The following is a 26,095-nucleotide window of genomic DNA, read 5'->3' on the forward strand; positions in this document are numbered from 1 at the left end:
CACGAAATCTTAGTATTTTAAGGGATGAAAGTTTAATGAATTTTTCTTTCTTTTCTTAAAAATATTAATTAAACACGTAGTGAAGTATAGTTTTTCGGCCGGAGAGTGAAAGCATTTTCCGATCTTTGCATCCGTTGAATTTAATATTACTTTCGCATATACTATAATATATGCCTAATCTTCCAGTACTCGTTCTAAAATATAACCTTGACAAACAGAATCAGATAAGGAGAAATGCAAACGAATATCTTTAAAAATTTCATACACATCTTACATCTTTGTTACTGAAGTCTGTATGGACATTTCTGAAAATACATTTAACTCTTGATTTGAGAAGAATGATGTTTAAGTGAATGAAAAGACATGCATACTTGCATACTGAATAAATTCAGTAGGTGTCTAAATATATACAAATATCGAAATATAGAAAATTTAATACAGTTAACTCTGACTGGTAAAATGATACATTATTTACTTAATAGTTAAAATTCTCGCAGAAATTATGAATCATTTCTTGTATCTCAGGAGCAACGTAATGCCAATAATAAGCACACGCACTGGTTTGGTTTCACTCCTTAATTTTTCGTTAATTGGTTAGATATTTAACCAACTAACTAATCGATTGTTTGATTAATCATTCGATTAATCAGTCAGTCAGTTGTGTTTACCCAAGTCCTGTCGTCATTCGTGACCTCTTTAGTGACATGAAGAAACCGCGAATGACATGAACAGATCGGAACTGAAGCTAACAAAAAGTGGAGAAGGCATGTATTTGAAGAAGTCTCAAATGGCGACAAAAGGACTTTGGTAAACACAACTGAATAACTTATTAAACAAAATGATTAATGGAATAGTCAATGAGTTAGTTGTTAAATAGCTAACTAACTGATGAAAACTAAAGTGAAATTAAACAAGTGCGTGTGTTTGTAGCCGGCATAATGACCCACGACAAAATTTACTCCAACTCACATTTTCACAGCAAGAATCTTGCAAACCAAAAACAAAATCTAATTATTAATCATTAAAATTTTGAAACTATCAACATATTTTAAGCATGCTAATTCTATTTTACTTACAGATGTATATTATTCTGCAAGTTTTGCTTCTTCTTCTAGTCCTTCCAATTGTAACTGAGGTTTCAGGTATAAATACAGGTATATTTCAAGATGATTTAATTTTGCATTTTTTTCTTTTGGCCTCTTTGTATCTCTTGTGGTACTTTTACACACACTTACACCCCGCTCACACATTACCATTGACCCATTACAGAGCAGTGTCTTATCAAGTTTTGCTTGAAAATACTTTTGAATACTAGTGAAGGCACATGGCTCAGTGGTTAGAACGTCGTGCTCACAGTCATGAAGTTGTGAGTTCGATTCCCGACCGGGCAGTATGTTGTGTTCTTGGGCAAGACACTTTATTTCACGTTGCTCCAGTTCACTCAGCTGTAGAAATGAGTTGCTACGTCACTGGTGCCAAGCTGTATCGGCCTTTGCCTTACCCTTGGTTAACATCGGTGGCGTGGAGAGGAGAGACCGGTATGTATGGGCGACTGCTGGTCTTCCGTAAACAACTTTGCCCGGACTTATACCTCGGAGAGTAATTATCCCGGTGCAATCCCATGGTCATTCATGACCACAGGGGTTCTTTATTTTTACTTTTGAAGATTATCTTCCTGAAACAATGTCACTTTAACTTAATTTACACCATATTCTTTCTTCACCTTTTCCCTCTAGTTTAAAATTTCAGAAATCCCACGTTTTTTTGATGTCTTTTACGTTTTGTGTCTCTCCAGAATTTTCTCTTTATTATTTATTGATATTTAGAATACTAACTTCTAGTTTGTATTAATTAAATTAATCGAAATTTAAAGCACTGTAAATCATAAAGTAAACATTGCCATTAATCTATCATCTCGAACAAAGAAATAACGTTTCTTTTTTCAGACTGTAAAGGCTGTTATTATGAGGGAAAATGCTTTTGTGGTGGCTTAGGCATAATTAAATCCGCTCATACATGTACAGAAATAGAATGTGTAAACAGTCAGCCAAAAATTAAAGATACATGTAAGTAATGGATAAAATATTTCATTCTGAAATTTTTTTTCTTCTTTTTTGCTATAAACAAAAGGCTTAAAACATCGACTTCAGTGCTAAATTTCTACATATTTCATCGATCTGGAAGGGATGATAGGTACAAATCGACCTCAGCGGAATTTGAGCCCAGAACATAGAGACAGGCAAAAATGCCGTTCGGTATTTTGCCCGCCATGCTAGCTCCGCTACCTTAGCACTTACTCAAATATTATGTTCCATATATCTTACCAAATGATTAGAGTGTTAGGCGTACAGCCTTAATATCTTAGGTTGGATTCCAGCTTCAGTTATCAAAACGTTTCGTTTCATGTTTCTCCAATTTACGTAACAGAAAATGAATAACAAACAAGTACTGGTACCGCCTTCTCTCCCCCCAACTGGCACATCCTCGATGTTTTGCTACTCCAAAGGCTGGAGGGCAAAGACGGTGTCTTTACTCGTGTCTATACAGGTGCGCAAAACAGTCACCTATAAAGCATGATACACATTACCAGGTCATACTTATGAGTGATAATCACAGAACGTGTTATGTGGATAACGTCTCTAAGTAACTTCTTACATTAATTATGTTGTCTCTTCAACTCGTGCACATTTCTTGTAAATCGATATAATGATCGCTTTCACGAAATCTATCAAGTTCCGGAAAGAACTATAATTTTCTTACGAAGTGTAATTTATTTGATACCTTTTTGGTCGTTAGATAAAATATGTAAGCTCTCAATCATACAGAACTTCTTTAATCCTATATAGTGTGAATTTTATTGCCAATGTCTGGCTTCTACATTGTGGTGTGTGTTATGTCAGTTGTTGAAATTATTTCATACTATCATTTTGGCATTTATAAAGTGAAATGTATGTTCAAATGGATGATGTTACTTTGAAGGAGAACCATTTAAAGAAAATATTAATGTATGCAATTTCCCCGTCGAAAATATTTTACAAAGACTCATGTAGTGATGATGGTGTATTTATAGACATATGTAGATTTTACACCATCAGCATGTTCAAAGAAGAAACAGAAGAAATAAATATTGAATGGAAAAAGCGAGGCATACCCGCAAATAGAAACGTGGCTAAATATTTATCAGTTAGATTACCATTTCTTGGGACTTAATTTCAAGATATCTAGGCGATATGGATAGTAAATGTACCGTTCATGAATTTAGATGAGGCTTCAGCAACTCAGACGAATAGGAACTGTTTCGATTTTCTAAAGAGATAAGAGCATAATTTTCCAGCAAATATTTCCAGATGCTGCAGCCCTTAATGCTCTCTCTGAATAACAATTAACACAAATTATGGTGCTTACGATTCTACTCCAATGGATTTGCACAACTAAGTCACCGAGTAGATCTAGTCGAAATAATCCTAATAAAAAAATTTCACGACAGTCTTTCAGTCAACTTGGGAGATGGAAACGGCGCTGCTATCTATTCCGAATCGACGTTAGTCAATGTGTTCAAAGCTGCTCTTTTTGGCAAACTTCTTCACAGTAAAGAAACAGATACTCACGAGATTAGCAACGACGGAGATGCCTGACTTTAGTAGTAAAAGTTGTCTATTTTACATCTTTGAAAATACTACCAATAACAATTTTCTCATTGGCAAGTACTTTCAAGTTTGCATTCTACCATCTAGTTCAAACACAGAATCATTTCCCATTGCCACTTACTGTGAGAAACCTATGATATTCGACCTCAGTTTCCTTAGAAATTTTCAATGGATTTTCGTTATCAATGGTCTGCCAAAATCAATTTTTGGCGTAGACATTCTTCGGCAGCTCTAAGCATATGTCAAAAATCATCGTTTTGTGGACACCACTATCAGTCTCATATTAATCATTATTAAGGCATCGCTTCTCTCTGACCAGCTTTTGTGAAACCTATGCATCCCTTTTTCATGAATATTCTGAATTTTCTTGCCTTGTGCTCACCAACACTGCCATACTGAACATTGTTATTCATCTTATTGAAGCAAGTAGGCCTCCCGTGTCAGCTAAATCCAGAAGATTCGTTCTGGTCATGAAGCAGGAATCCGACCTCATCTAACTGTCATTGATCATCTCTATATAGTTTCAAAGAAAGCAGCGACAGCTGACGTTCTTTCAGCAAATATAGAGTTTTTCTCAAAAATTTATCTGACAAAAGCATAAAACTAAATTCGTGTTGAATAAGTAGATATACCAAACACTGCAATAATCACATCTTTCGTACTCATTACATTTTTGAGTATAGCTTCCAAACTTTGCAATGTTGCTAACTTTTCATAGATTGCATCTATCGCTGTCTACTCTTCGCTTTCTTATAGTTAAACTATTTGTTGATTGCTCGCTCATAGAAAACGAGCACGAGGAACATCTTCGACTACATTGCAAAAGTTTCAAGCAACACTCAGGAAAATACCAATTTGTTGCTGCTTTGAATTTTCCTGAGCAAGGACAGAATACTCTAACGCGAAAGTTAAATCCAGAATTCTTGGGCCTGATCTGTTAAAGAGGATTTTCCCCTCATTGTGCTGAACCTTTTCAACCGGTCAGAGATTCATTGCACAGTAGCAAGAAGAATTTGACGTTACATTATTAAACTCTTTTGAAAAGAATCAAGTATACGTATATATATATATGTATGTATATATATATATATATATATATATATATATATATATATATATATATATATATATATATATATATATATATATATATATATATATATATATATGTATATATGTATGTATGTATGTATGTATGTATGTATGTATATATAATATAGATATACATGTACGTACATACATACAAACATATATATATATATATATATATATATATATATATATAATTTTTCAAAGTAATATATATATATATTTATACCAGTGAGAAGAAGAAGACAAAGAAAATTCTTTTACACGTCTTTGATTATAAGTTTCAAATGTTTCCGTACCACCTCCATTTGCAATGCCAGCTTATGCGAAAATTCTAAATGAAAAATAACGTAGACATTGGAGAGACACTTCCTCAGATTTGTATCAAAGGTGTGCTATTACAATGTGCGTCCTTCTGAAGGATGCACAGTGTAATTACACACTATTGATACAAGTCTGATGAAGTGTCTGTCCAATGTCTAAAACCGCAAATATTACGTGATTTTTCATTTAGAATTTTTGTGTAAACTGGCATTGCAAATGGAGATGGTACGAAACATTTGTAACTTATAATTAAAGATGTGTAAAAGAATTTTCTTTGTCTTCTTCTTTTCATTGGATTATTTACTCTTCGCCAAACCCGTATGACCGTATAATCGTCGTGAAACTTAGATTTTCTACACCTGAAGTATTCTGGTTTTGGCTTGGATCCCGACTGTGTTGATAGCCCAGTATTCAGGTCGAATGCTTCTCTGGAAATACACCAACTTCACACTCAACCTGACCTTAGCCATTTGCTCTCTCTCTCTCTCTCACTCTCTCTTTCTCTGTCAAAAATAACAAATGTTACGCTTCAGTTAGTTAGAGAGGTGGAGTAAAAGGGAGAGAGAGTAGGAAGAGTGTGAGAAGAGAGGAAGAGAGTGAGGAAGAAGTAGAGAAAGACGTGTAAAAAGGCCAAATGCGTCACGTGATTAGTTGAAGGGAGAACGAGAGAAAATATGGTGAGAGAAAAGAGCAAGAGAGAAAGAGGGTGAGAGAAGTGTTAATGACGCGTTGTAGAGTGGGAAGGGAATGGTAATGAGAAAGAGATATGTTTAGGATATACTATTTAGTAGAAGGTGATGTTCTGGTGATGAGGTTAAAGAAAGGCAGATAGGGAAAGATGGACAAGGGAAGCAGTTACATTAAGAGAAGGACTGAGAGAGAGGAAGGCAGAGAGCGTTTGAATTGCCAAATTAGACACAAAGATGAAGAAGAGATGGAGTAAAAGAGAGAGGAAGAGGGAATATGGGAGTGAGTGAGACAGCAGATAGGCAGCCGATGCGTTATGCTGTCACTCATATAGTTTGTAGAAGTGAAAGGAAGATATGAAGAGGGGAATTACACGGTTAAAAAGTTTGTTGAAGGGGTAGAAAGAAAGAGAGAAATATAAAAAGCTTAGCGGAGGGAAATTTTTCACTCATTTAATATATTATTGTTACTGGAAGTGAAAATAACTTAGCAAAATAGAAATAAGCTAAAAAATTATCCTTTCTTCCTGAAATAGCTTCTCTTAATCTTTTTCGTTCTGTGGAACTTTCGAAGGTCCTACTAGCATATACATGTGTGTGTGTGTGTGTGTGTGTGTGTGTGTGTGTGTGTGTGTGTGTGTGTGTGTGTGTGTGTGTGTGTGTGTGTGTGTTTGTGCCTGTGTTTGTCACCCATCATCGCTTGACAACTGATGTTGGTGTGCTTGCTCCCTCGTAACTAGGCTGTTCGGCAACAGAGAACATTAGAAATAAGTACTAGGTTTACAAAAAATAAGTCCTGAAGCTGATTTATTCGAATAAAACCCTTTAAGGCGGTGTTACAGCATGGTCGTAATCAAATGACTGAAACAAGAGAAAAAAAAAGAATCAAAAAATATATATGCACACACACCCACGAGAGGGTGTTGAAAAATTCATGGCTTGGGTAAAAGAAAACACAAGAGTATCAGTAAATTATGATTTTATACTCAACATATTCCCCTCTCAGTTTCACACACTTATTGCAGCGGTTCTTCAGTTTTTCTAAGCCCTGTAAAAAAAGTCGGAAAGTTGGGTTTCCAATCAGGCCTTTCGCGATACCCTTAAAACCAGGAACTTTTCAACACCTTCTCGTATATTCAGCTGCAAGACTTCAAATTCACCTTACGCTAATTAAATTATTGTAAATGACTTGAGATACTCGTTCTGCCTTGGTTTTGACCTTTCCTATAATATAATATATACATGCTATAACGGAACCCAAACATGGATCCCTAGATCCAGTCTTCGTTGTGACCGTGGAACCTAATGGTCAACCAACAATAGCACTTACCCAGCGTATCTATTCGCTTGCTACATATGTGCGTGCGTGTGTGTGTATCTGTGTATGTGTGTGTCTGTGTATGTGTGTGTCTGTGTATGTGTGTGTAAGCAAAAGGTCCAACTGAAAATTCAATCGTTTTACGAAACCAGAGATATTAGCCATTATTCATGGACCCGTAAAACGAATGATCTCTCTATAGGGCAATCACATCTACCCAACACGTGTGTTGTATCTTTATTTGAACTCCTTGTTCCATACCGGACATACTTATGCAAGCACTTACACACACACACACACACACACACACACACACACACACACACACACACACACACAAGCATACACACATGCACACACACACATAAACACACACAGCCAACACACACATCATAGCTATACCTTAAATACACTCTACAAACGTTTGAATACATTAAGTTTAGATTTAGCAATCTCAGAAAAATTTCTGAAATAATTGTGGCAGTTTGTATATATATATATACGCATACATATGCACATATTTACTGTGAGAGATATTTTCATTTGTGTATTTAAAGAAGTCATAATTATGAAGTCATTTGTGCTTTCAGATTGCAAAGATAATAAGGGAAATTGTCTGGCAGCAGGGGAGAAACATCCTGGCATGTTTAACGGTGGTTGTGTAACATTTTCATGTTTGAAACTGGTAAACGAACTTCACATGAAGGTTTTATATAATGCGAGTAGGTACACTTTGAGATTAATATCTACATACAGACATACATCTTCGACAATTCACACACACACACACACACACACACACACACACACACACACACACACACACACACACACACACACACACACACACACACACAAACACACACACACACACCACATATTCTTCCGGGTGAATATGGTCCCGAATCCTCTTCTGATTTACTGTCAGGGTTGACACCACTTAGATTTTGTTCCTCTGCAGGCTCCCATAGTGTGTGTGTTTATGGTCGGAGTTGTTTTCTTAGTCTGGCTGTCTTCCGATGCAGTCGAACCGATACCACTCAACAAGTTATACTGCCAGAGCAGAGATATGCTTTATCAAAAGCCAGGGAGTGTCTCACTCACAGTACTCTTATAGCAAATCAGACACGAATCTGGAATGTTTAACGACTTTTTGTCGCTAGATCGTCGTTGACCCTACAGTGGATTCAACTGTAATTTTCAAAAGTCTTGATTTTGTTCTAATGGGTTTCTAGCAATCCTCTTCACCAAGCAAGCCTAGTAGAGGAGTCTGTTTAGTTGAAGATGACCCGACTATGCAGCTGGTTGTACAAGACATGCTACCAGCAGCACTCATGAGTGACCACACACACACACACACACACACACACACACACATGCTACTTTAGAATAATACTTAGAAACTTGACCATGAAAGAAAGAACTTGGCACAAATGATCGAACACTTTCCATTGTCCATAAAACCAGTTGGAATACTGAAAAAAAAAAAAAAAAATTCGCCGAGCAATCACAACAGCTTAAACAATATAATTTATATATCACTTACACGTGACAATACGACGGCCAGTTGGCAAAATTGTCATCGCACCGGTCAAAAACCTTTACAGTATTTCTTCCGGCTTTACTCTCTGAATTCAAATACCGTCCGGATTGACCTTTGCCTTTCATCTTTTCGGAGTTGATAAAATAAGTGCCTGCTAAGCACTGGGGTCGTCCTAATCGAATTACCCACTTTCCCGAAATTGCTAGCCATGTGTCAAAATTTGGAACCAGTTATATGTGACAATATATATATATATTTTATTGCAAGATATATATTTGGATATATATTTTATCATTCTCTACTTTGATATTGTTTTTAATGTGATTTCACCGATTCACGTTTGTGCGTGCAATTTTTTTGTACTAACAAAATCTGAAACTCATATTCTATAACACGACTAGTAGAGAGCCAAGATTATATGCTTCTCTATACGACCTTATATCTTATCTGTAACATAAGACAATTATCATCCTCTACATCTCTTCAGGTATATGACTTCCAAATCACCGCACCAAACCAATCACCATATTTGTCAGAAAACTTATCAATTTTTTTTGTATAGCCAATGAATACAATCAAATATTCTAATCCTCTTATATTGAAAAGGTATACGAGAAAATATGACCAGTATGCCTTTGTCTGGTGAATAAATTAAATTAATACTGTATTGTTTTGTTATATTTTGTAGAGTGTACGCTGCAGCATATTTATGCAGGAGTGCAGAAATATGTGGGGGATGAGCTGAAATATTGTTGAATAAAAAATTAATCACCGATATTCTTTAATCTTTCTGATAACAATAAAATAAATGTTAATAATGCATAAAATAGTTGTTGAAATTAATGATATAACTATTCTACCTGTTTGTTACAATCTTTGAATCCATTTTATTCAGCGTGCGACTAGAAGAAGTGGCACTCCGTCGCTTACGACGTCGAGGGTTCCAGTTGATCCGATCAACGGAACAGCCTGCTCGTGAAATTAACGTGCAAGTGGCTGAGCACTCCACAGACACGTGTACCCTTAACGTAGTTCTCGGGGATATTCAGCGTGACACAGTGTGACAAGGCTGACCCTTTGAATTACAGGTACAACAGAAACAGGAAGAAAGAGTGAGAGAAAGTTGTGGTGGAAGAGTACAACAGGGTTCGCCACCATCCCCTGCCGGAACCTCGTGGAGCTTTGAGGTGTTTTCACTCAATAAACACTCACAACGCCCGATCTGGGAATCGAAACCGCGATCCTATGACCGCCCTAACCACTGGGCCATTGCGCCTCCACACAGCGTGCGACATAAAAGTATTAAAAAGCATAGATACGCTGACTGACGGTCTGCATCAACATCTTCACTGGCAAAAACCTTTGATGAGAAGTCCCTTTGCTGTTATTAGACCCTAAATTGTAGCATCAGTAGTAATTAACCAGTTGACGATTCCTTCCTAGTCGTTCAATTATATTTGCATGTGTGTGTGGGGTTGTGTGAGTTTGTTTTCAAATTCGATTCTTTTCGACAATATGTTGGTTATGGACTGTCGTAACTGACACAACCAACATATTGTCATATTCTGCGTTCGAAATATTACTTTCTTGTCTGTATGATACGATACACATTCGATGCTTCCAAAAACAAAAAAGTTTGTTTACATATGTTGCTGTATTTTAAAAGATGCTATGTATTTAGCGTCAATTTGACGGAAATTGTTTTCAGCGGGCAGTTTAGATTAATTGGTAGAGTACTCAGCCGGTATTTGGGAGGTGCGGGTTCGAGTCCCGTGGTTGTCTGCTGACAACTTCTTCCGTCATATAAGGGTAAAATGCCCAATTTTTCTGCTGTCTTGACGGCTATATTGCGTTCGGAATATTTCTTTCTTGTCTCTATGATATTATATAATTATTAGGGTGTTGTGAAAATTTTTAAAATAGTAGAAATTGAAAATGCCTGAGGGCTAAAATGTTGCTATATTTAGTTGCTAGAAAAATGCTAAATTTTCGCTGCAATCAATCAAGAGCGTTTACTCTCTCAAGCCCCCCATAAACTCCGAAAATGGGTGATTTTTGTAAACTTTTACAATAGCGGAGTTTGTGGGGTTCAAGGGAGTAAATGCCGTTGACTGATCTAATCGAAAATTTAACGTTTTTCTGATAATAATATATAACAAGATTTTAGGTCTCAGGCATTTTCAATTTTTTATTTTCACTCCACTCTAAAACACATGTGTGCGTGTAGGCAGATTATGTAATCTAGGGTAAAGTGTAAATAAAAAATTGTGAAAATTGAAAATGCCTGAGACCTAAAATCTTGCTACATATTATTACTAGAAAAATGCTAAATTTTCGCTTAGATCAGTCAAGGGCATTTACTCCCTCAACCCCCTAAACTCCGCTATTGTAAAAAGTTTACAAAAATCCCCCATTTTCGGAGTTTAGGGGGCTTGAAGGAGTAAATGCCCTTGGTTGATCGCAGCGAAAATTTAGCATTTTTCTAATAATCAAATATAGCAACATTTTAGCTCTCAAGCATTTTCAATTTCTACAATTCTTTATTTTCACTCCACCCTAATAATTATTATGTTATAATATCATATATAATCACAAATCTTCATTTAACAACTTCACTTCCACTTCATTAAGTAAATTTATCTGGAGCCTCAAAAGGAAGAATATTAGATACTGTATTGAATGATCAATACCGTTGTTGTTGTTGGCACTCCGTCGCTTACGACGTCGAGGGTTCCAGTTGATCCGATCAACGGAACAGCCTGCTCGTTAAATTAACATGCAAGTGGCTGAGCACTCCACAGACACGTGTACTTTTAACATAGTTCTCGGGGATATTCAGCGTGACACAGTGTGACAAGGCTGACCCTTTGAATTACAGGTACAACAGAAACAGGAAGTAAGAGAAAGTTGTGGTGAAAGAATACAGCAGGGTTCGCCACCATCCCCTGCCGGAGCCTCGTGGAGCTTTTAGGTGTTTTCGCTCAATAAACACTCACAACGTCCGGTCTGGGAATCGAAACCGCGATCCTATGACCGCGAGTCCGCTGCCCTAACCACTGGGCCATTGCGCCTCCACGATCAATACCGTATAATGGAGGAAACTGAAGTAGAACATGTATCTCGAGAAGTTGCAAATCCAACATTTTAATTAAAAGAAATGATAGGAGTATGATACGTGTGACCTAACAGAGTTCAAATTCTAATTCAGAATGCTTTAAACACTATCTTGCTGGAAAGTCGAGAAGCGAATGAAGTGAATTTCACGGATTACAACGACCCCTATCCCTGCGTGCGTTAGGTGACATTTAACATAAAAAAGTTTGATGTTCCAAAGATTGTATTATCATCTAAGGATTTCCGGTCGTCCAGTGCTTGTTGGGGAATAAAAAGTCATCCGTCTAAAAACATTACCATATTTACTGCTACTCTCGCTCAGGATTACCGACTAACATCAGGATACCGAAAGAGGTTTACATCTTTAGTTGACCTGAAAGGAGGCAACTGTGCGTGCTTCGAAAATCCTCATCTCGCTAAAAACTACCACATTCAAATTTAATGCACTGAGATCATTAAGCAAGTATCACCGCTTCTCCGCCAGCCTCAGGACTCGCAGATATCATTCTTTAGTAAGACGTACTGACTTACAAATCACAATCATCTGGGATATGTCTGTCTAAACTAACGGAGAGATCAAAGGAAACTATTTATACATGGTAATCAAGGATTGGAGGGGGAAATGTGTACACTGAGTGACATCTTAATCCGATGGAAAGAAGTGGAACCTGTCAAAATACTAATATTTTAAAAGTGAATTATTCAAGATGTGGGGCATGAAGGCGAACACAGTACAAATGATAACTGGAATATTCGGTGTGATGACAAAAAATAAACGCCTTAAATACAGACTTCGACAATATCGCCTACTTAGGTCATGAACAACACGGTAGCGTCAACAAATTATGTGAGTGTCACATGGAGATGCTGAATGTTCCAGCATCTGGCACAGTACTACTGCTGCACATGCATACATCATATGCTACATACCAAAACAAGCTGCTAATGTCAGTCATCAGTACACTCCAATCTCTAGCCCACAAACATTCGGTTTCCTCGAAGCTTAGTATCATCACCACTCAGGCACTCCCAACTCAATCTTTTTGTCTGTTAAAAACCTCGTCTTAACAACGATATGCGGTCTTTCCTCCTCAGATCGTCAGCTATCGAGAATTCTCTTGCTTAAAATATTATCTGTGCAGTCATCAACTCGCAACTATTCAGAAGGGAACATGAACCACCTCGGTCCTACCAGAGCAGGAAAGATCGCGGAGGCCATTGATCTAGCCGCCTCCTAACTAACAAAAACTAAAAAAAAAAAAAGAAAATGATGAAACTAACAAAAAAAAAAAGATAAAGTAGATACGTAGTTTTTAGCTTCGAGACTCACATAATAAATCGAAATGACAGGTGATGCAGAATCATTAAGAAGCAATTGCGAATTTCAGTTATAACTGCTTAATAGCAGCTGGTGTTTGCAACTGCCAGATTTTCAGTGGTATTTGAAAATTAACTTCTATCGTTCTCTACTTCTGAACATAGGGCCATCTTCAAGATCATAAGGTAAGTGAAACTGTGGAATATCATAATGTATAGTTCCAGCTCGCTTCAGTATCGAATGATTTAAGAGAATGGCAGTATTACGTGTATATAACTATTATTCATGAGACACATGACTCATCTTAACATTGTTTTGCTGGAATATGATAGTTTCATTTCTCTTTCTTATGGTTTGATTTTCATTCAGAGTATTATCCATGGATATAACAAAGACTAGATCTATCTTGTGTGTGTGTGTGTGTGTGTGTGTGTGTGTGTGTGTGTGTGTGTGTGTGTGTGTGTGTGTGTGTGTGTGTGTGTGTGTGTGTGTAAAGGTAAGATCCAAAGATCAAGGTGTAGGAAGTTAGTAAGCTTGAAGCAGTTCGTATAAGGTATAAAAAGCAACTTTCAGGAACAATAGTGGTTTATTGACATAGAAGGTTGCAAATGTTTCCCATATCGAAGTTCGATAAGCTGGGGAAAAGTTATTTTATAGTTCATGGTTAGCAACTGGGGTTGATTTGTATGCGAATAAAAATTCAAATTTAGGGAACGGAGTAGATATAACTCGCAGGAGAATCGCTCAAATCTCCAGCGAGTTAACATGGGGTCCCTTGACGAAAATGTAACCTTCATTTGACTAAGGTATCTTTGGTCTGATGAGTAGTTAACGGAGTACCCCTCGTTTGGGCAATTACTACTTCCGAGATTCCGTTAGCTAAGAAACATATGCAGCCTGGATTTTATCTACTCCATTCCCTAAAGTTGGAGATATACATATACATGCATAAGATCCAGGTGAAAAAAGAGAAACTAACAAAGTCATCATCTAACAGTATTATATGAAAATATTAAGAAATATCTAGAATATCAAATATCTGAATCACTTCAGATACATAAGGACTGGATGTAGCATTCGACTGCAATACGATTCCGTTGCAGTTTGCTTCTATTTGAATAGAATTATATTTTTATAGTTAAAACACGAGATGATTAATTGGGCTTTTTAAGGTTTCCATTGAACTATTGTAATTTTGTTTCCAACCAACCAACATTTGTATTGTCTGTGTTAGAAGGCAGCATATCCTGAAATGCACTTTATTGGCAAACGCAACGAGACATTTTTCCTTAGTGCCAGTTGTTACTGATTTTTACCTTAATGTTTCTCATTAATTTACCCCTAAGAGGATCTAAGGATCCTCCTCCGATCTAACTATTATTCAGTCAGATTCCAATCTATAAACACGACTGATGCTATCATAGCAATAATTACTCTAAAGCTCCCTTTCTTTTAATCTGCAGACACTGTACGTTTGTGTTCGCTCGCAGATGGATAATTTGCAATTTGGAGTATCACGAAGTGCTAACAGGAAATTAGAATATATATTACTGCAAACCACTCCTTTGTATTCACCATAGAATTTTGCAACATTATCGTCTCATTAGCGATATACTAACCATACGAGATCTTAAAGGACTTATTCATAAAACGCACAGAACAGCCACACACATTTCTTCACGACAAAATGAAAATGAGAAGTTTAAAGAATTATAACAACGTTGAAGACTTTAATCCACCCAGTATTTGTTCTCCAAGCTGCATATATTCTTGCCGAACTTCACTTGTACCATTAGGAATTTAATAACCAAACTAAAGAGTGCAATCATCCATGAACATTTTCGAATAACTTCTCGTTTATATTAATATATGAGAGAAACAAGGCGACAAACTATCAGAAACATTAGCACGCTGCATGAAACGCTTTACGTTCTGAGTTCAGATTCTTACGGGGTCGATTTTGCCTTTCATCCTTTCGGAATCGATAAACTGAGTACCAGTTGATAAAATAAGTACTGGGGTCGATGTAATCGACTTATCCCCTCCTCCGAAATTGCTGACCTTGTACCAAAATTTGAAACCAATATACGAGAGACAGAAAGCAATATTGACGTTTATTTACCACAAAATAAGTGATCACTTTTATCTCAGAGGAACCTACACTGGGATCAATTTCATTCTACAAGTCAACCTCAAATTGACTTACATATGCTAGTTATCATTGGAAGAACAATTTTCGGCAGACACTCCATAACTCTAGACGTAGGACACAGATGCTGTTCTTGCTAGATTTTCGTCGCCGCTGATGTCTCACATTTTATCATCAGCACGGTTTTCTAAGATTAAAATCAATTTCTTTTGATGTTCATCATCACCGTTTGCTTAACAACCTGAGTATTAATGGTAACTTCATAGCACTTGACTTGCAGCATTCACTTATTCCAAACCTTAGACTGAATGTGCAAAGTTTCTCACCAAATTTCCCTCAAGCGTCTTGTATGGCAATAGTAATGCGGATGCTACAATACGTGATGTCAGAAGCCTAAAGAAAATGAATTGTTTAAAATGACACTCTTGCCCGATGTTTAAGAATCATAACTCTGGAAATGTTTCATCAGAGGAGTTGCTGGTTTTTCTCCTTGATTCCTTTACAGTTGACATAAAGGACATATTTTCCCACATTTACTGTGAATCTGTATCTGTCTACAATAAAGTAAATGACTTAACTATAGTTGATGTCTGCAGATCTCTACGTATGTCTCCCCTGTGCTTCCAACTGTGCCGCATCTGAATCGAATCCTTCAGTCACTTATGCAATTTTGAAAACATAATAATGATGGACATTTTCAACCTTTTCTGTGTAGATGAATCTACAAACCCTTTGAAATCATGAATTGCGTCTCAACTGCAGACAAAGCAGCTGCAGAGTTGCTATTTAAATTTATCGATGGTTTTTTTTTTCACATCTCAGTTTGTACTTTAACCGAAAATAACAGTAAAAATGTATTGTATCTAGTATCGCGGTCACTCTGAAACCAACCATAATATCTCAATTAAGCAAACTTTTCCCTTTAACCATAACACAGTACTCTACAATTGTATTTTCCAAAATACCAAAACTAAATCAACCACACTCAGCCCAGCATGTTCATTTGACAACATCGATCTGCACAAAGCAATTAAACATGATCTATCACGCTTTCTTAACTAAAAACAAAGTGTTAGAAGTTTGAAGATACAGCCATTAACACATGTTGAAAAGATATTTCTGAAAAAACTGAAAAAAAAAAAAAAAAATAAGGAATTGGTTTCCAGGAGAGAAAAAGTAACTCTCACCAGGAAAATCAAAGGATTAATTATAAAATTAGTTAAAATACTGCCAGTAGCAGTACTCACAATAACAGCAGACGAGTTTCAGTTCATTTACAAGAAATTAAAGACAAGAGTGAAAATGATGGGTTTTATTATACCGTCAGATTACTCGGGAGTCAGAAATGGTTAGTCTGTGATCTAGACGGAGTAAGAGATAGACGGGTTTCTTCGTTTCTGCGCTGATTACAATGCACATTTCTATGCATATATTGATGCATACCATTTTCCCATGCTATCAATTAAAACACTTTTCTGTAGAATGACAGTACACTTGATTTAAAATACTTACATTGGTAAATACCTTGATGGTAGTGTCTTGAAGCTTCTTTAAAAACGTATTTTTGTTCTGTTGATTGAAGTTTTATTAGATAACACGCACTGTGACATCACCTGAAGTGGTCGTGCCAGTATGAACAGGAAAATACATATATATTATCCAAATATTTAAAAGTGTACTTTGACAGATAAATTATTAGACATACTCAAGAGGTACTCCTTTATAGAAGTTATTTATTATTAATACTATGAAAAATAAAGCGAATAAATTTTCGTTTGTTTACTCTACTTTACAGATGTATATATTTCTGAGAGTTTTGATTTTTCTTCTACTTCCAATAATTGTTGTTGTGATTTCATATAATCATACAGGTATGTTTCAATATTCATAGATTACTGATTGTCTATTCATACCACTGAGTTGACTTTATAAGACACTGATATGCACCCAGCTAATATTTAAAACCCTCCAGATATTTCTCCGAATCTTACGGGAAATAAAGCTTAAACGCTTATTCAATAAAGAAATAATTCACATTTTAATAGCCACATTTAACAGTCTCTTTCCAAAACATAACTTTGCATAAAAGCATAATTACTAACGCATGTATAGAATGGTTTTCTGGCGTACTTGTCTGGATTCAAACAGTAGACATCTCTCTTATGTAAATAAGCATTTTAGATTTCTTACATACAGTTGTGTTAAAAAAGTGTTATATTGCAAACTTACAACTAACCTGTGATTATTTTCCTTTTATGTCTTTAGCAGATGTTCCTCCTAAGTCAATATTCATAAGCCGTCCATATGATTTTTCTCAAAATATTAGAAAATTATTCTATGCCTCTGGAACTTTCTTTCAAATTATGCCATAGAATACTGCTTCACTCCTCACGTAAACAACATTTCGATTTTTCTTACAGGATGTAATGGATGTTATGCAGCAGGAATGTGTATTTGTAATGGTACAACAGGTGTATATAGAAGAGCGTATAGCTGTATGAAGATAGAGTGTGTTGGGGGCATAATCAATGTTCTTCAACAATGTAAGTAAGACTGAAATATTTATGTCACGTAATTGATCTCTCAAACTATTTGTTTCGTTTACCATTAGTTTTGTTTTTATATATAATTTCTTAAATACTTAATGTCTATTGCGATTTTAATTACTAGTTCCTGATTTCATCTCAGATTGTTAGCCTTTTGAATTATTGAAAATATATTTTCAAAGTTATTTCTCGCATTTATAAATCGTTGTATACAAGTCAGTTTAGTATACGGTTTAGTAAACATGCAATATAAACATTCAAACCTCGTCACTGCCTTTCCAAATCCTGCTGCATTTCACATGGAATTTTTTACCTTTCAAAATCGTCTTGGTGTGTAAGTCGGTCTATCTTTTTTGGCTGTAAATTTTTGTCTGAATAATTCGACTAATATTCCGGAAAATATGGTCGATGTAAGTGGAAAACGTTAATATGGGGACGAAATATACAGACAGGAAATTCTATATATTCAATTTTTAATCGAAAATATTGCAGAATGGGTTTTCAGGAATGATGGATGTTTAGAGACACATAAGTACCATTCATTAAACAAGCAGGTTTTACATCGGGACTGTTAGGAAAAGAAAGCACGAAAAGAATATGTATAGAAATGAGAAAGAGATAAACGCTCAAAAAAGTAAGAATGTTTAATCTTTATTTGAAGATCTAGTTATAAGTAGGATCAATATTTCACTGACCTACACAACGGTTTCTCATTCGTGTGAGGGAACTTTAAATGTTTTCCACGATTTTTCTCTATCATTATCATGTTTTACTTTTATGTATATTATATATGTATTTTATTTATTAAACTTATTTTTTCAATTTAATATCCTTTCATGAAACCAATTCCACTCTGTTATATTCAAGTTAAGCAAATTATCTTTTTAGATTAATTTCTGAATTGCTAGCCCCTCTAATACCCTATGTTATATATTACACTGGGGAACAAATGAAAACAATTTTTTTGGTGCCTCAGGTTTTAGGCCTGATTTTAGGTATATTGACTCCAAATAAGAATATGTCCTTCATTTCTTTCTAGCAGCTCTACTTTTTGAGATAATGTACAGCTGCTCACACATGTATCTAGGATAGGCCGTCAACGGGGGTATTATAGAATTAGAAATGGTCTGTAATGTATTTGACAAATACTTGAATATACATTCAGGTACCAGAAAAAATCCATTTCTGATTTTGTGTAAAGGGCATACTTAAGCTATTTCAAAATAAAACTAGGGGACCAAGATAAGATATGGGCTCCACACATTGTCTGTAAAACTTGTATTGAGCACCTTCGGCAGTGGTTAAATGGTATGAGGAAATGTCTGAAATTTGGTATACCTATGGCGTGGAGAGAACAGAGGAATCACAGTGAAGATTGTTACTTCTGTCTGGTTAACATAAAGGGCATTAATGGGGGTGATCAGAGTAAATGCATGTATCCTGACTTAGACTCGGTAAAACGACTTATTGTACACTCAGATGAAATATCAATTTCATCATTCATTAATCTAGAAGAGCTTCTTGAAGAAAATTAATCTTGTTCTTCACCTGTAAACAGTAGTTATGATGCCAGTGATTTTGAAGGGATCTCATCAGTGGCACAAGTTTTTAATCAACCGGAGCTCAATGACCTCGTTAGGGAGCTAAATCTTTCAAAGAAATCAGCAGAATTGTTGGCGTCTAGACTAGCAAAGAAGAATTTATTGCATTCGGAAACCAAAATCACATACTATCGCAATAGAGAAAGAGATTTGCTGGCGTTCTTCTCGGAGGAAAGTGATTTTGGTTTTTGCAACAACGTTCAAAGCTTGCCGAAGAAAATGGGTTTATCACAATATCTACCAAGCAAATGGTGGCTGTTCACAGCCAGTTCTAAGCGGAGATTAAAATGTGTACTTCTACACAACTGAAATAAATATCGATCAGTCCCAATTGGTCACTCAACTAAGATGACTGAGGAGCAAAACACAATTGCCCTGGTCTTACCGGAGATATCATACCACAATCACCAGTGGTTAATCTGTGTGGATCTAAAGATAGTGAATTTTCTACTGGGCCAGCTGAGTGGACACACTAAGTATCCTTGCTTTATATGTCTCTGGGGTAGTAGATATAAGGATGAGCACTGGGTGAGAAAACTGTGGCCACTGAGAGAAAACCTGGTATTAGAAAAAAAGAATATAATTTCAGAACCATTGGTTGACCAGAATAAGATAATTTTACCACCACTAAACATCAAATAAGGTTTAATGAATCAGTTTTTAAAGAGGGGTGATGCTTTGGCTATACATATGCAAAACATTTACAGCGCTGAGCATGGGGAAGCTAAAGGCAGATATTTTTGACGGTCTGCAAGTCAGAGAACACATAAAAGATCCACATTTCAAAGATTCAATGAGCAATGCTGAGACAGATGCATGGTCTTCTTTCACTATGGTTGTACAGAATCTTCTTGGGAACTATAAAGCAGAAAGTTACTTTGAGCTAGTAGAGAGAATGCTATCTTCTTCCGTCAACTTGGCTGTACAATAAGTATCAAGGTACATTATCTCGACAGCCACTTGGATCGTTTCCCAGAAAACCTTGGTGACCTAAGTGAAGAGCAGGGTGAGCAATTCCACCAAGATTTAAGAACTATGGAAAAAGGTACCAGGAACACTGGGATACCCACATGATGGCAGATTACTGCTGGTTTATTCAAAGTGATTGCCATGGTGCAGCTCACCGCAAGAAGTCTCTCAAGCGACGCTTTTGTGAGATATCTGAGTAAATGAACAGTGTATCTAAAAGAACTTTCTATGCTTGTTTCATTATTATCTTATTCTCTGATGTAAATTCTTCATAAATAAAAGAAATCTACGTGTATGAATGCACGAATGCGCTTTATTAATGCAGAAGGCGTAAATAATGGTTTGTAGATATCAGTGCTAGTGTTCGATTGGTCGTATGCATTAAAATTAGGGGTATATAATATCTCAGTAACCAGAAATGATGAAAAAAAATTAATGGCGTATTTAGAATCAGAGATCAAAACTTACCTTAAAAAAAGGTATATCTCAGGGACCAATTTTCATGTTCCTCGGTGTTACTGTAAATTAAGTTCTGAAATGCCACTAAGCATTCTGCCGAACGTGCTAACGACTTACCAGCTCGCCGCCGTTGTTGTTGATAAAAAAATGAAGGAAACCAAGATCATAGATATTGCCATGCCTGAAGATGTATGAGTGGATGATAAAGAACTAGAAATGATTAAGAAATTCAAGCCACTAAAATATGAGATTGCACGAATGTGGACAATAAAGGAAATAAATGTCATCCCAGTAGTTGTAGGGGCATTAAGAACATTAACAACCAGGTTTGAGAAATTTGTTTGGGAAATTGGGATTGACATGAGGGTAGAACATGGCTCAGAAAACTGCTTTATTGAGAATAGCGAGGATTGAGACTGAGACTTGGATGTTAAGAACCGTTGAAGAAGACCTCGTGAGACCTTTGGCAAGAAGTGCACTCGTACAGAATTAGCTGGAACAAGTGAAATCGAGAGATCTGAAAAGTGAAATATACAACAACAACAACAAAAACAACAATAACAATAATAATGATGATCTTAACTGACTGGAAGTGTTATCATGTACATGTTTTGTCTGAATGCAAAAGATAGGCTATAGCAAATATGCTGCATAGTACCGTAGATTTGCTTGTCATTTGCTTAACCTTAACCAGTTGAGCATTCCCTTAGTAGCTGAGGATATGTACATCTCTGATCACGAGCAGAAGTAGTGGAGGAGCATCATAGTCATGTGTTGACAGGAATTCATTGGAGTTTGAATAATTTACCTCTGGAAACATGGGTGTTTCATTCATCAACCTTAAACAAACCTTATTCAGGGACCTTTTGAGCAACATGCACACACACGCACGCACACATGTATATATGTATGTATGCTTGTATGTATGTACTCAGTTCGTACGTATACGAGTCATAATTAAATTTTTGTTACCTTTTCAGATTGCAGGGATAATGCAGGAAATTGCTTACACGTTGGTAACGTACAATTTGGTGTTCATAATAACTTTTGTGTAAGATTTATCTGCCTGATAAAGAACAATATACCGAGAGTATTCGTACATTTAGAACTGGGTAAGTAAACCTTATTATTTAGTAGTATATGCAATACACACACACACACACACACACATACATATGTATATATGCGTATGTATGTATGTGTGTATGTATGTATTATGTAAGTATATATATATATATATATATATATATATATATATATATATATATATATATATGTATGTATGTATGTATGTATGTATGTATATTATATATATATATATATATATATATATATATATATATATATATATCACTCCGCCCTTAGCACCTCCATCCACTACAAACACACAGACTCACACTCCTATCTCAACTTCTCCTCCTCCCACCCTAAACACACAAAACTTTCCATCCCCTATTCCCAATTCCTCCGTCTACGCACACTTTGTGGTGACAGCCATGACTTTGAGACTCAGTCTCAACTCATGGCTCGCCACTTTAGCTTGCGTGGATATCCACCCACCACCATCCACACCGCCCTTGCCAGAGCACGTTTTGTGGACCGTGCATCTGCTCTCTCCCCCCGGACCCGCCCTGCCGTTTCCCGCCTCCCTTTTCCCCTCACCTACCATCCCACCACCCTACCCCTCCAATACTCCATTCTCCGAGCTTTCTGGCGCCTCCAGTCCGACCCCTCCACCTCCCACATCTTCCCTAATCGACCCCTCCCCTCCTTCAAACGAGCCCATAACCTACGAGACCTCTTGGTCCACAGCTTCTTCCCCAACCTGGCTCGTTCCCTTGCTCCCGCCCACGCTGCCGCACTTGCCCTTACCTCTCCAACACCACCCTCCTCACCAACACCCATCACCGACCCTATCGCATCATCGACTCCTTCACCTGCACTTCCACTAACATTATCTATTGTGTCTCCTGCTCTCTCTGCCATTCTCTGTACATCGGACAAACGGGGCGCCGCCTGGCCGACCGATTCGCGGAACACCTCCGAGACATCAACGTTGGCAATGACACCCCGGTGTCACGCCATTTCCGTTCTGCCGGTCACTCCTTGCAGCAACACCTGTCCGTGTTTGGATTGTCCATGCACAGGGGCCATCCGGACTCCCGTTTGCGCCGTGAACAGGGATTAATCTTCTCTCTTCGCTCCTTTGCGCCACATGGGCTCAACTCCCCTCCCCTCTTCATCTAACCCCCTTCCCCTGTCTCTCTCCCCCACCCTCCCTCCTACCACCCATCTCTCCCCTCTCCTCCCCCACCTCCGCCTTCCTGCTCCGACTCCTACTTCTCTGTACGTCTCTTCACCTCTCTTCACTCCTACTTCTCTTCCTACTTCTCTTCATTCCTACTTCTCTTCACTCCCACTTCTCTTCACCCCTACTCTTTCTCTCCTCTCTCTTACTCTCTCTCACTCTCTTCTTTCTTACTCTCCCCTCTCTCACTCTTACTCTCTTACTCTCTCACCCTTACTCTCTTACTCTCTCTCACTCTCTTCTCTCTTCCTCTCTCTCACTCTCTTCTCTCTTCCTCTCTCTCACTCTCTTCTCTCTTCCTCTCTCTCACTCTCTTCTCTCTTCCTCTCTCTCACTCTCTTCTCTCTTCCTCTCTCTCACTCTCTTCTCTCTTCCTCTCTCTCACTCTCTTCTCTCTTCCTCTCTCTCACTCTCTTCTCTCTTCCTCTCTCTCACTCTCTTCTCTCTTCCTCTCTCTCTCTCACTCTCTTCTCTCTTTCCCTCTCTCACTCTCACTCTCTTCTCTCTCACTCTCTTCTCTCTCACTCTCTTTCTCTTCTCTCTCACTCTCTTTCTCTTCCTCTCTTTCCCCCCTCCCATACCCACCTTCCCCTCTCTTACATCCACCTTCCCCTCTCTTACATCCACCTTCCCCTTCCCCCTTCATCGCCACCCCCCCTCATAAGCTCATCCCACCCCGCCCCAACACACTCCTACTCTACCTTCCCACTCCACCGCATCCAATTCCTTACACCCCCTACCCATATACCCCTACCTCTACCCCCACCCTCAGCCTAACCCACACTCCACCCATGCCTTCCCCACCTCCCAACACCCTCACACCACACCACGCTCACACTACAACTGACCAACTCCTTTCTCCTCTCCCCATTTTCACACACGCATACGTCAAGATCACCAGCATTCTATCTCTCACACACACAGCCCCTCGTTCTTCAATCACCATTCTTTCTCCCCCTTTTGTTATCTCCCCCTTTTCTTAGCTCTCCTGTGTAAAATTTCTAACTTCCGGTCAACCATAGCTATGATTGACCGTTGACCGAACACTATTCAATTTTTTTTCTCCGTGTTTTTCTCCTTGTCTCCGTATTCTTTCTGTTGAAGAGCGTAGCTCGAAACGTTAAAGACTTTCCGTATTCCCGAGCGTCATACTAATACATCCTTTTGTTGTTTATACCACCTGTCCTCGTCTGTTGTTGTTTTTTCGTACATTCTCCCATATATATATATATATATATATATATATATATATATATATGTGTGTGTGTGTGTGTGTGTGTGTGTGTGTGTGTGTGTGTGTGTGTGTGTATATATATATATATATATATATATATATATATACATATATGTATGTATGTATGTATGTATATATATATCCATAGAATGCAAGATGTAACGAATCAGTCTCTGCTATTATATTGATTCATAATCTGAATTAATTGATACGCGTTTCTGTGTACATATAATTTGTACAAACAATTTCGTTCGCCCATATTCATGATTTTCAAATATGTTTGATTTTAGACTTCTTTTCGTGAACCTCTCCTTTGATAATTGGATTTCGTGTTTCTAATCATCCTTAGCGAGCGATTACAGTCAGCATCTACAATATACAATTGTCGAATTTCCAGCCCATTGTACCAGAGATTCGTACACTTAATTTGTCAAAATTTTCTTGTCTAGAGTTGTCATTAGTTCTCAAGCTTATATTTTATCCTGATAAAGTTCAAGAGATTCTTTAGCATTTTGACTAATGTTGCTTTCTCTGATGAATACGCTTAATATTTATTGGACGTTTTTCTTTTCAGTTTGTAGGTTAAAACATATATACGGAAGCTGGCGGAAATATGTCACTGATGGACTGAAACACTGTTAAATAAAATTCGATGTTCCGTATTTTTAAGTGTTTATGGTGTCAATTAAATAAATGCTAAAAACATATAATAACATGGAGACCGTGTTTCATTATATTAGCTAAAACACTGCTTCTACTTATACAGAGATATCTAAAAATCCACAACTTCATTTATTTATTAGAATCGTTACTCCGATGCTGTTTTCATTTTTTTGTTTTTTGTTTTTTGTTATCAAATTCGTGCCCGCGAAAAATGTAATAGCAACGTGTCGAAATAAATTAATATATTCTCTTCAATATTATTTTTCGTCTACATTAAAAACTCATGAACATACTCTTTTATGAGCTCGTACATACACGCGTACATACGTATATGTTGACTATTCAGATTGTTTCTTTCACTTATCCTACATTGTTGACTGCTTAGATTATTTCTTTCGCTTACCCCACAAGAATCTGCTCCAAACTAAATAGCCAACTACAATTTGTACAAGTCCGCATTCTTGTGTTTGAAAATTCCATGCGAAACTTACCAGACAGAAATATCAGAGCGGCGAACTGGCAGAAGCGTTAGTACGCCGGGCGAAATGCTTAGCGGTATTTCGTCTGCCGTTACATTCTGAGTTCAAATTCCGCCGAGGTCGACTTTGCCTTTCATCCTTTCGGGGTCGATTAAATAAGTACCAGTTACGCACTGGGGTCAATATAATCGACTTAATCCGTTTGTCTGTCCTTGTTTGTCCCCTCTGTGTGTAGCCCCTTGTGGGCAATAAAGGAATAAGAAATACCAGAGCGGGTTAAATCATTTCTACTGTCAGATACTCTCATACAGTTCCTGCACTCATCGTCTAAGATAACATTCCGGTCATCTGGGTACAGGGCTTCTAGAAAAAAAACTATCATTGGAATGACCGATAAAGACATAAGCCTCTCAATCGGCGAGCGAGAGCGTCTCAGAAATTTTGATCTCGCTAATGGTCACTACATCTAAAACTAGTAACCTCATACACTTCACTATGTGACTATTTTTGCCATGTCGAATACAGGCCACGAGCATTTCTACATTCCACTTTTTAATGCAATATGTTGTCTACCAAAAGGTCACATACCTTGTGTAACTGATGGCGATTCAAAGAATTTGGACTGTTTATCCTGTGAACCACGGCGAT

At 37.2% G+C, this 26,095-nt stretch overlaps 1 protein-coding gene across 1 annotated transcript in view; it reads left to right on the forward strand.

Moving 5' to 3' along the window:
• Positions 1-25,223, forward strand: part of LOC106869796 (uncharacterized) — a 30,924-nt gene extending 5,701 nt beyond the window's left edge. The window contains exons 2-7 of the mRNA XM_052968954.2: positions 1,079-1,154; positions 1,947-2,066; positions 7,655-7,786; positions 17,609-17,731; positions 21,744-21,875; positions 24,880-25,223. Coding sequence (XP_052824914.1) covers positions 1,079-1,154; positions 1,947-2,066; positions 7,655-7,786; positions 17,609-17,731; positions 21,744-21,875; positions 24,880-24,947 — 651 coding nt within the window. The 3' untranslated portion in view covers positions 24,948-25,223. The remainder of the gene's footprint in view (positions 1-1,078; positions 1,155-1,946; positions 2,067-7,654; positions 7,787-17,608; positions 17,732-21,743; positions 21,876-24,879) is intronic.
• The last annotated feature ends 872 nt before the right edge of the window (positions 25,224-26,095 follow it).

The sequence above is a fragment of the Octopus bimaculoides genome, chromosome 6, assembly GCF_046866305.1.
Source record: "Octopus bimaculoides isolate indiv1 chromosome 6, ASM4686630v1, whole genome shotgun sequence".
NCBI lineage: Eukaryota > Metazoa > Mollusca > Cephalopoda > Octopoda > Octopodidae > Octopus > Octopus bimaculoides.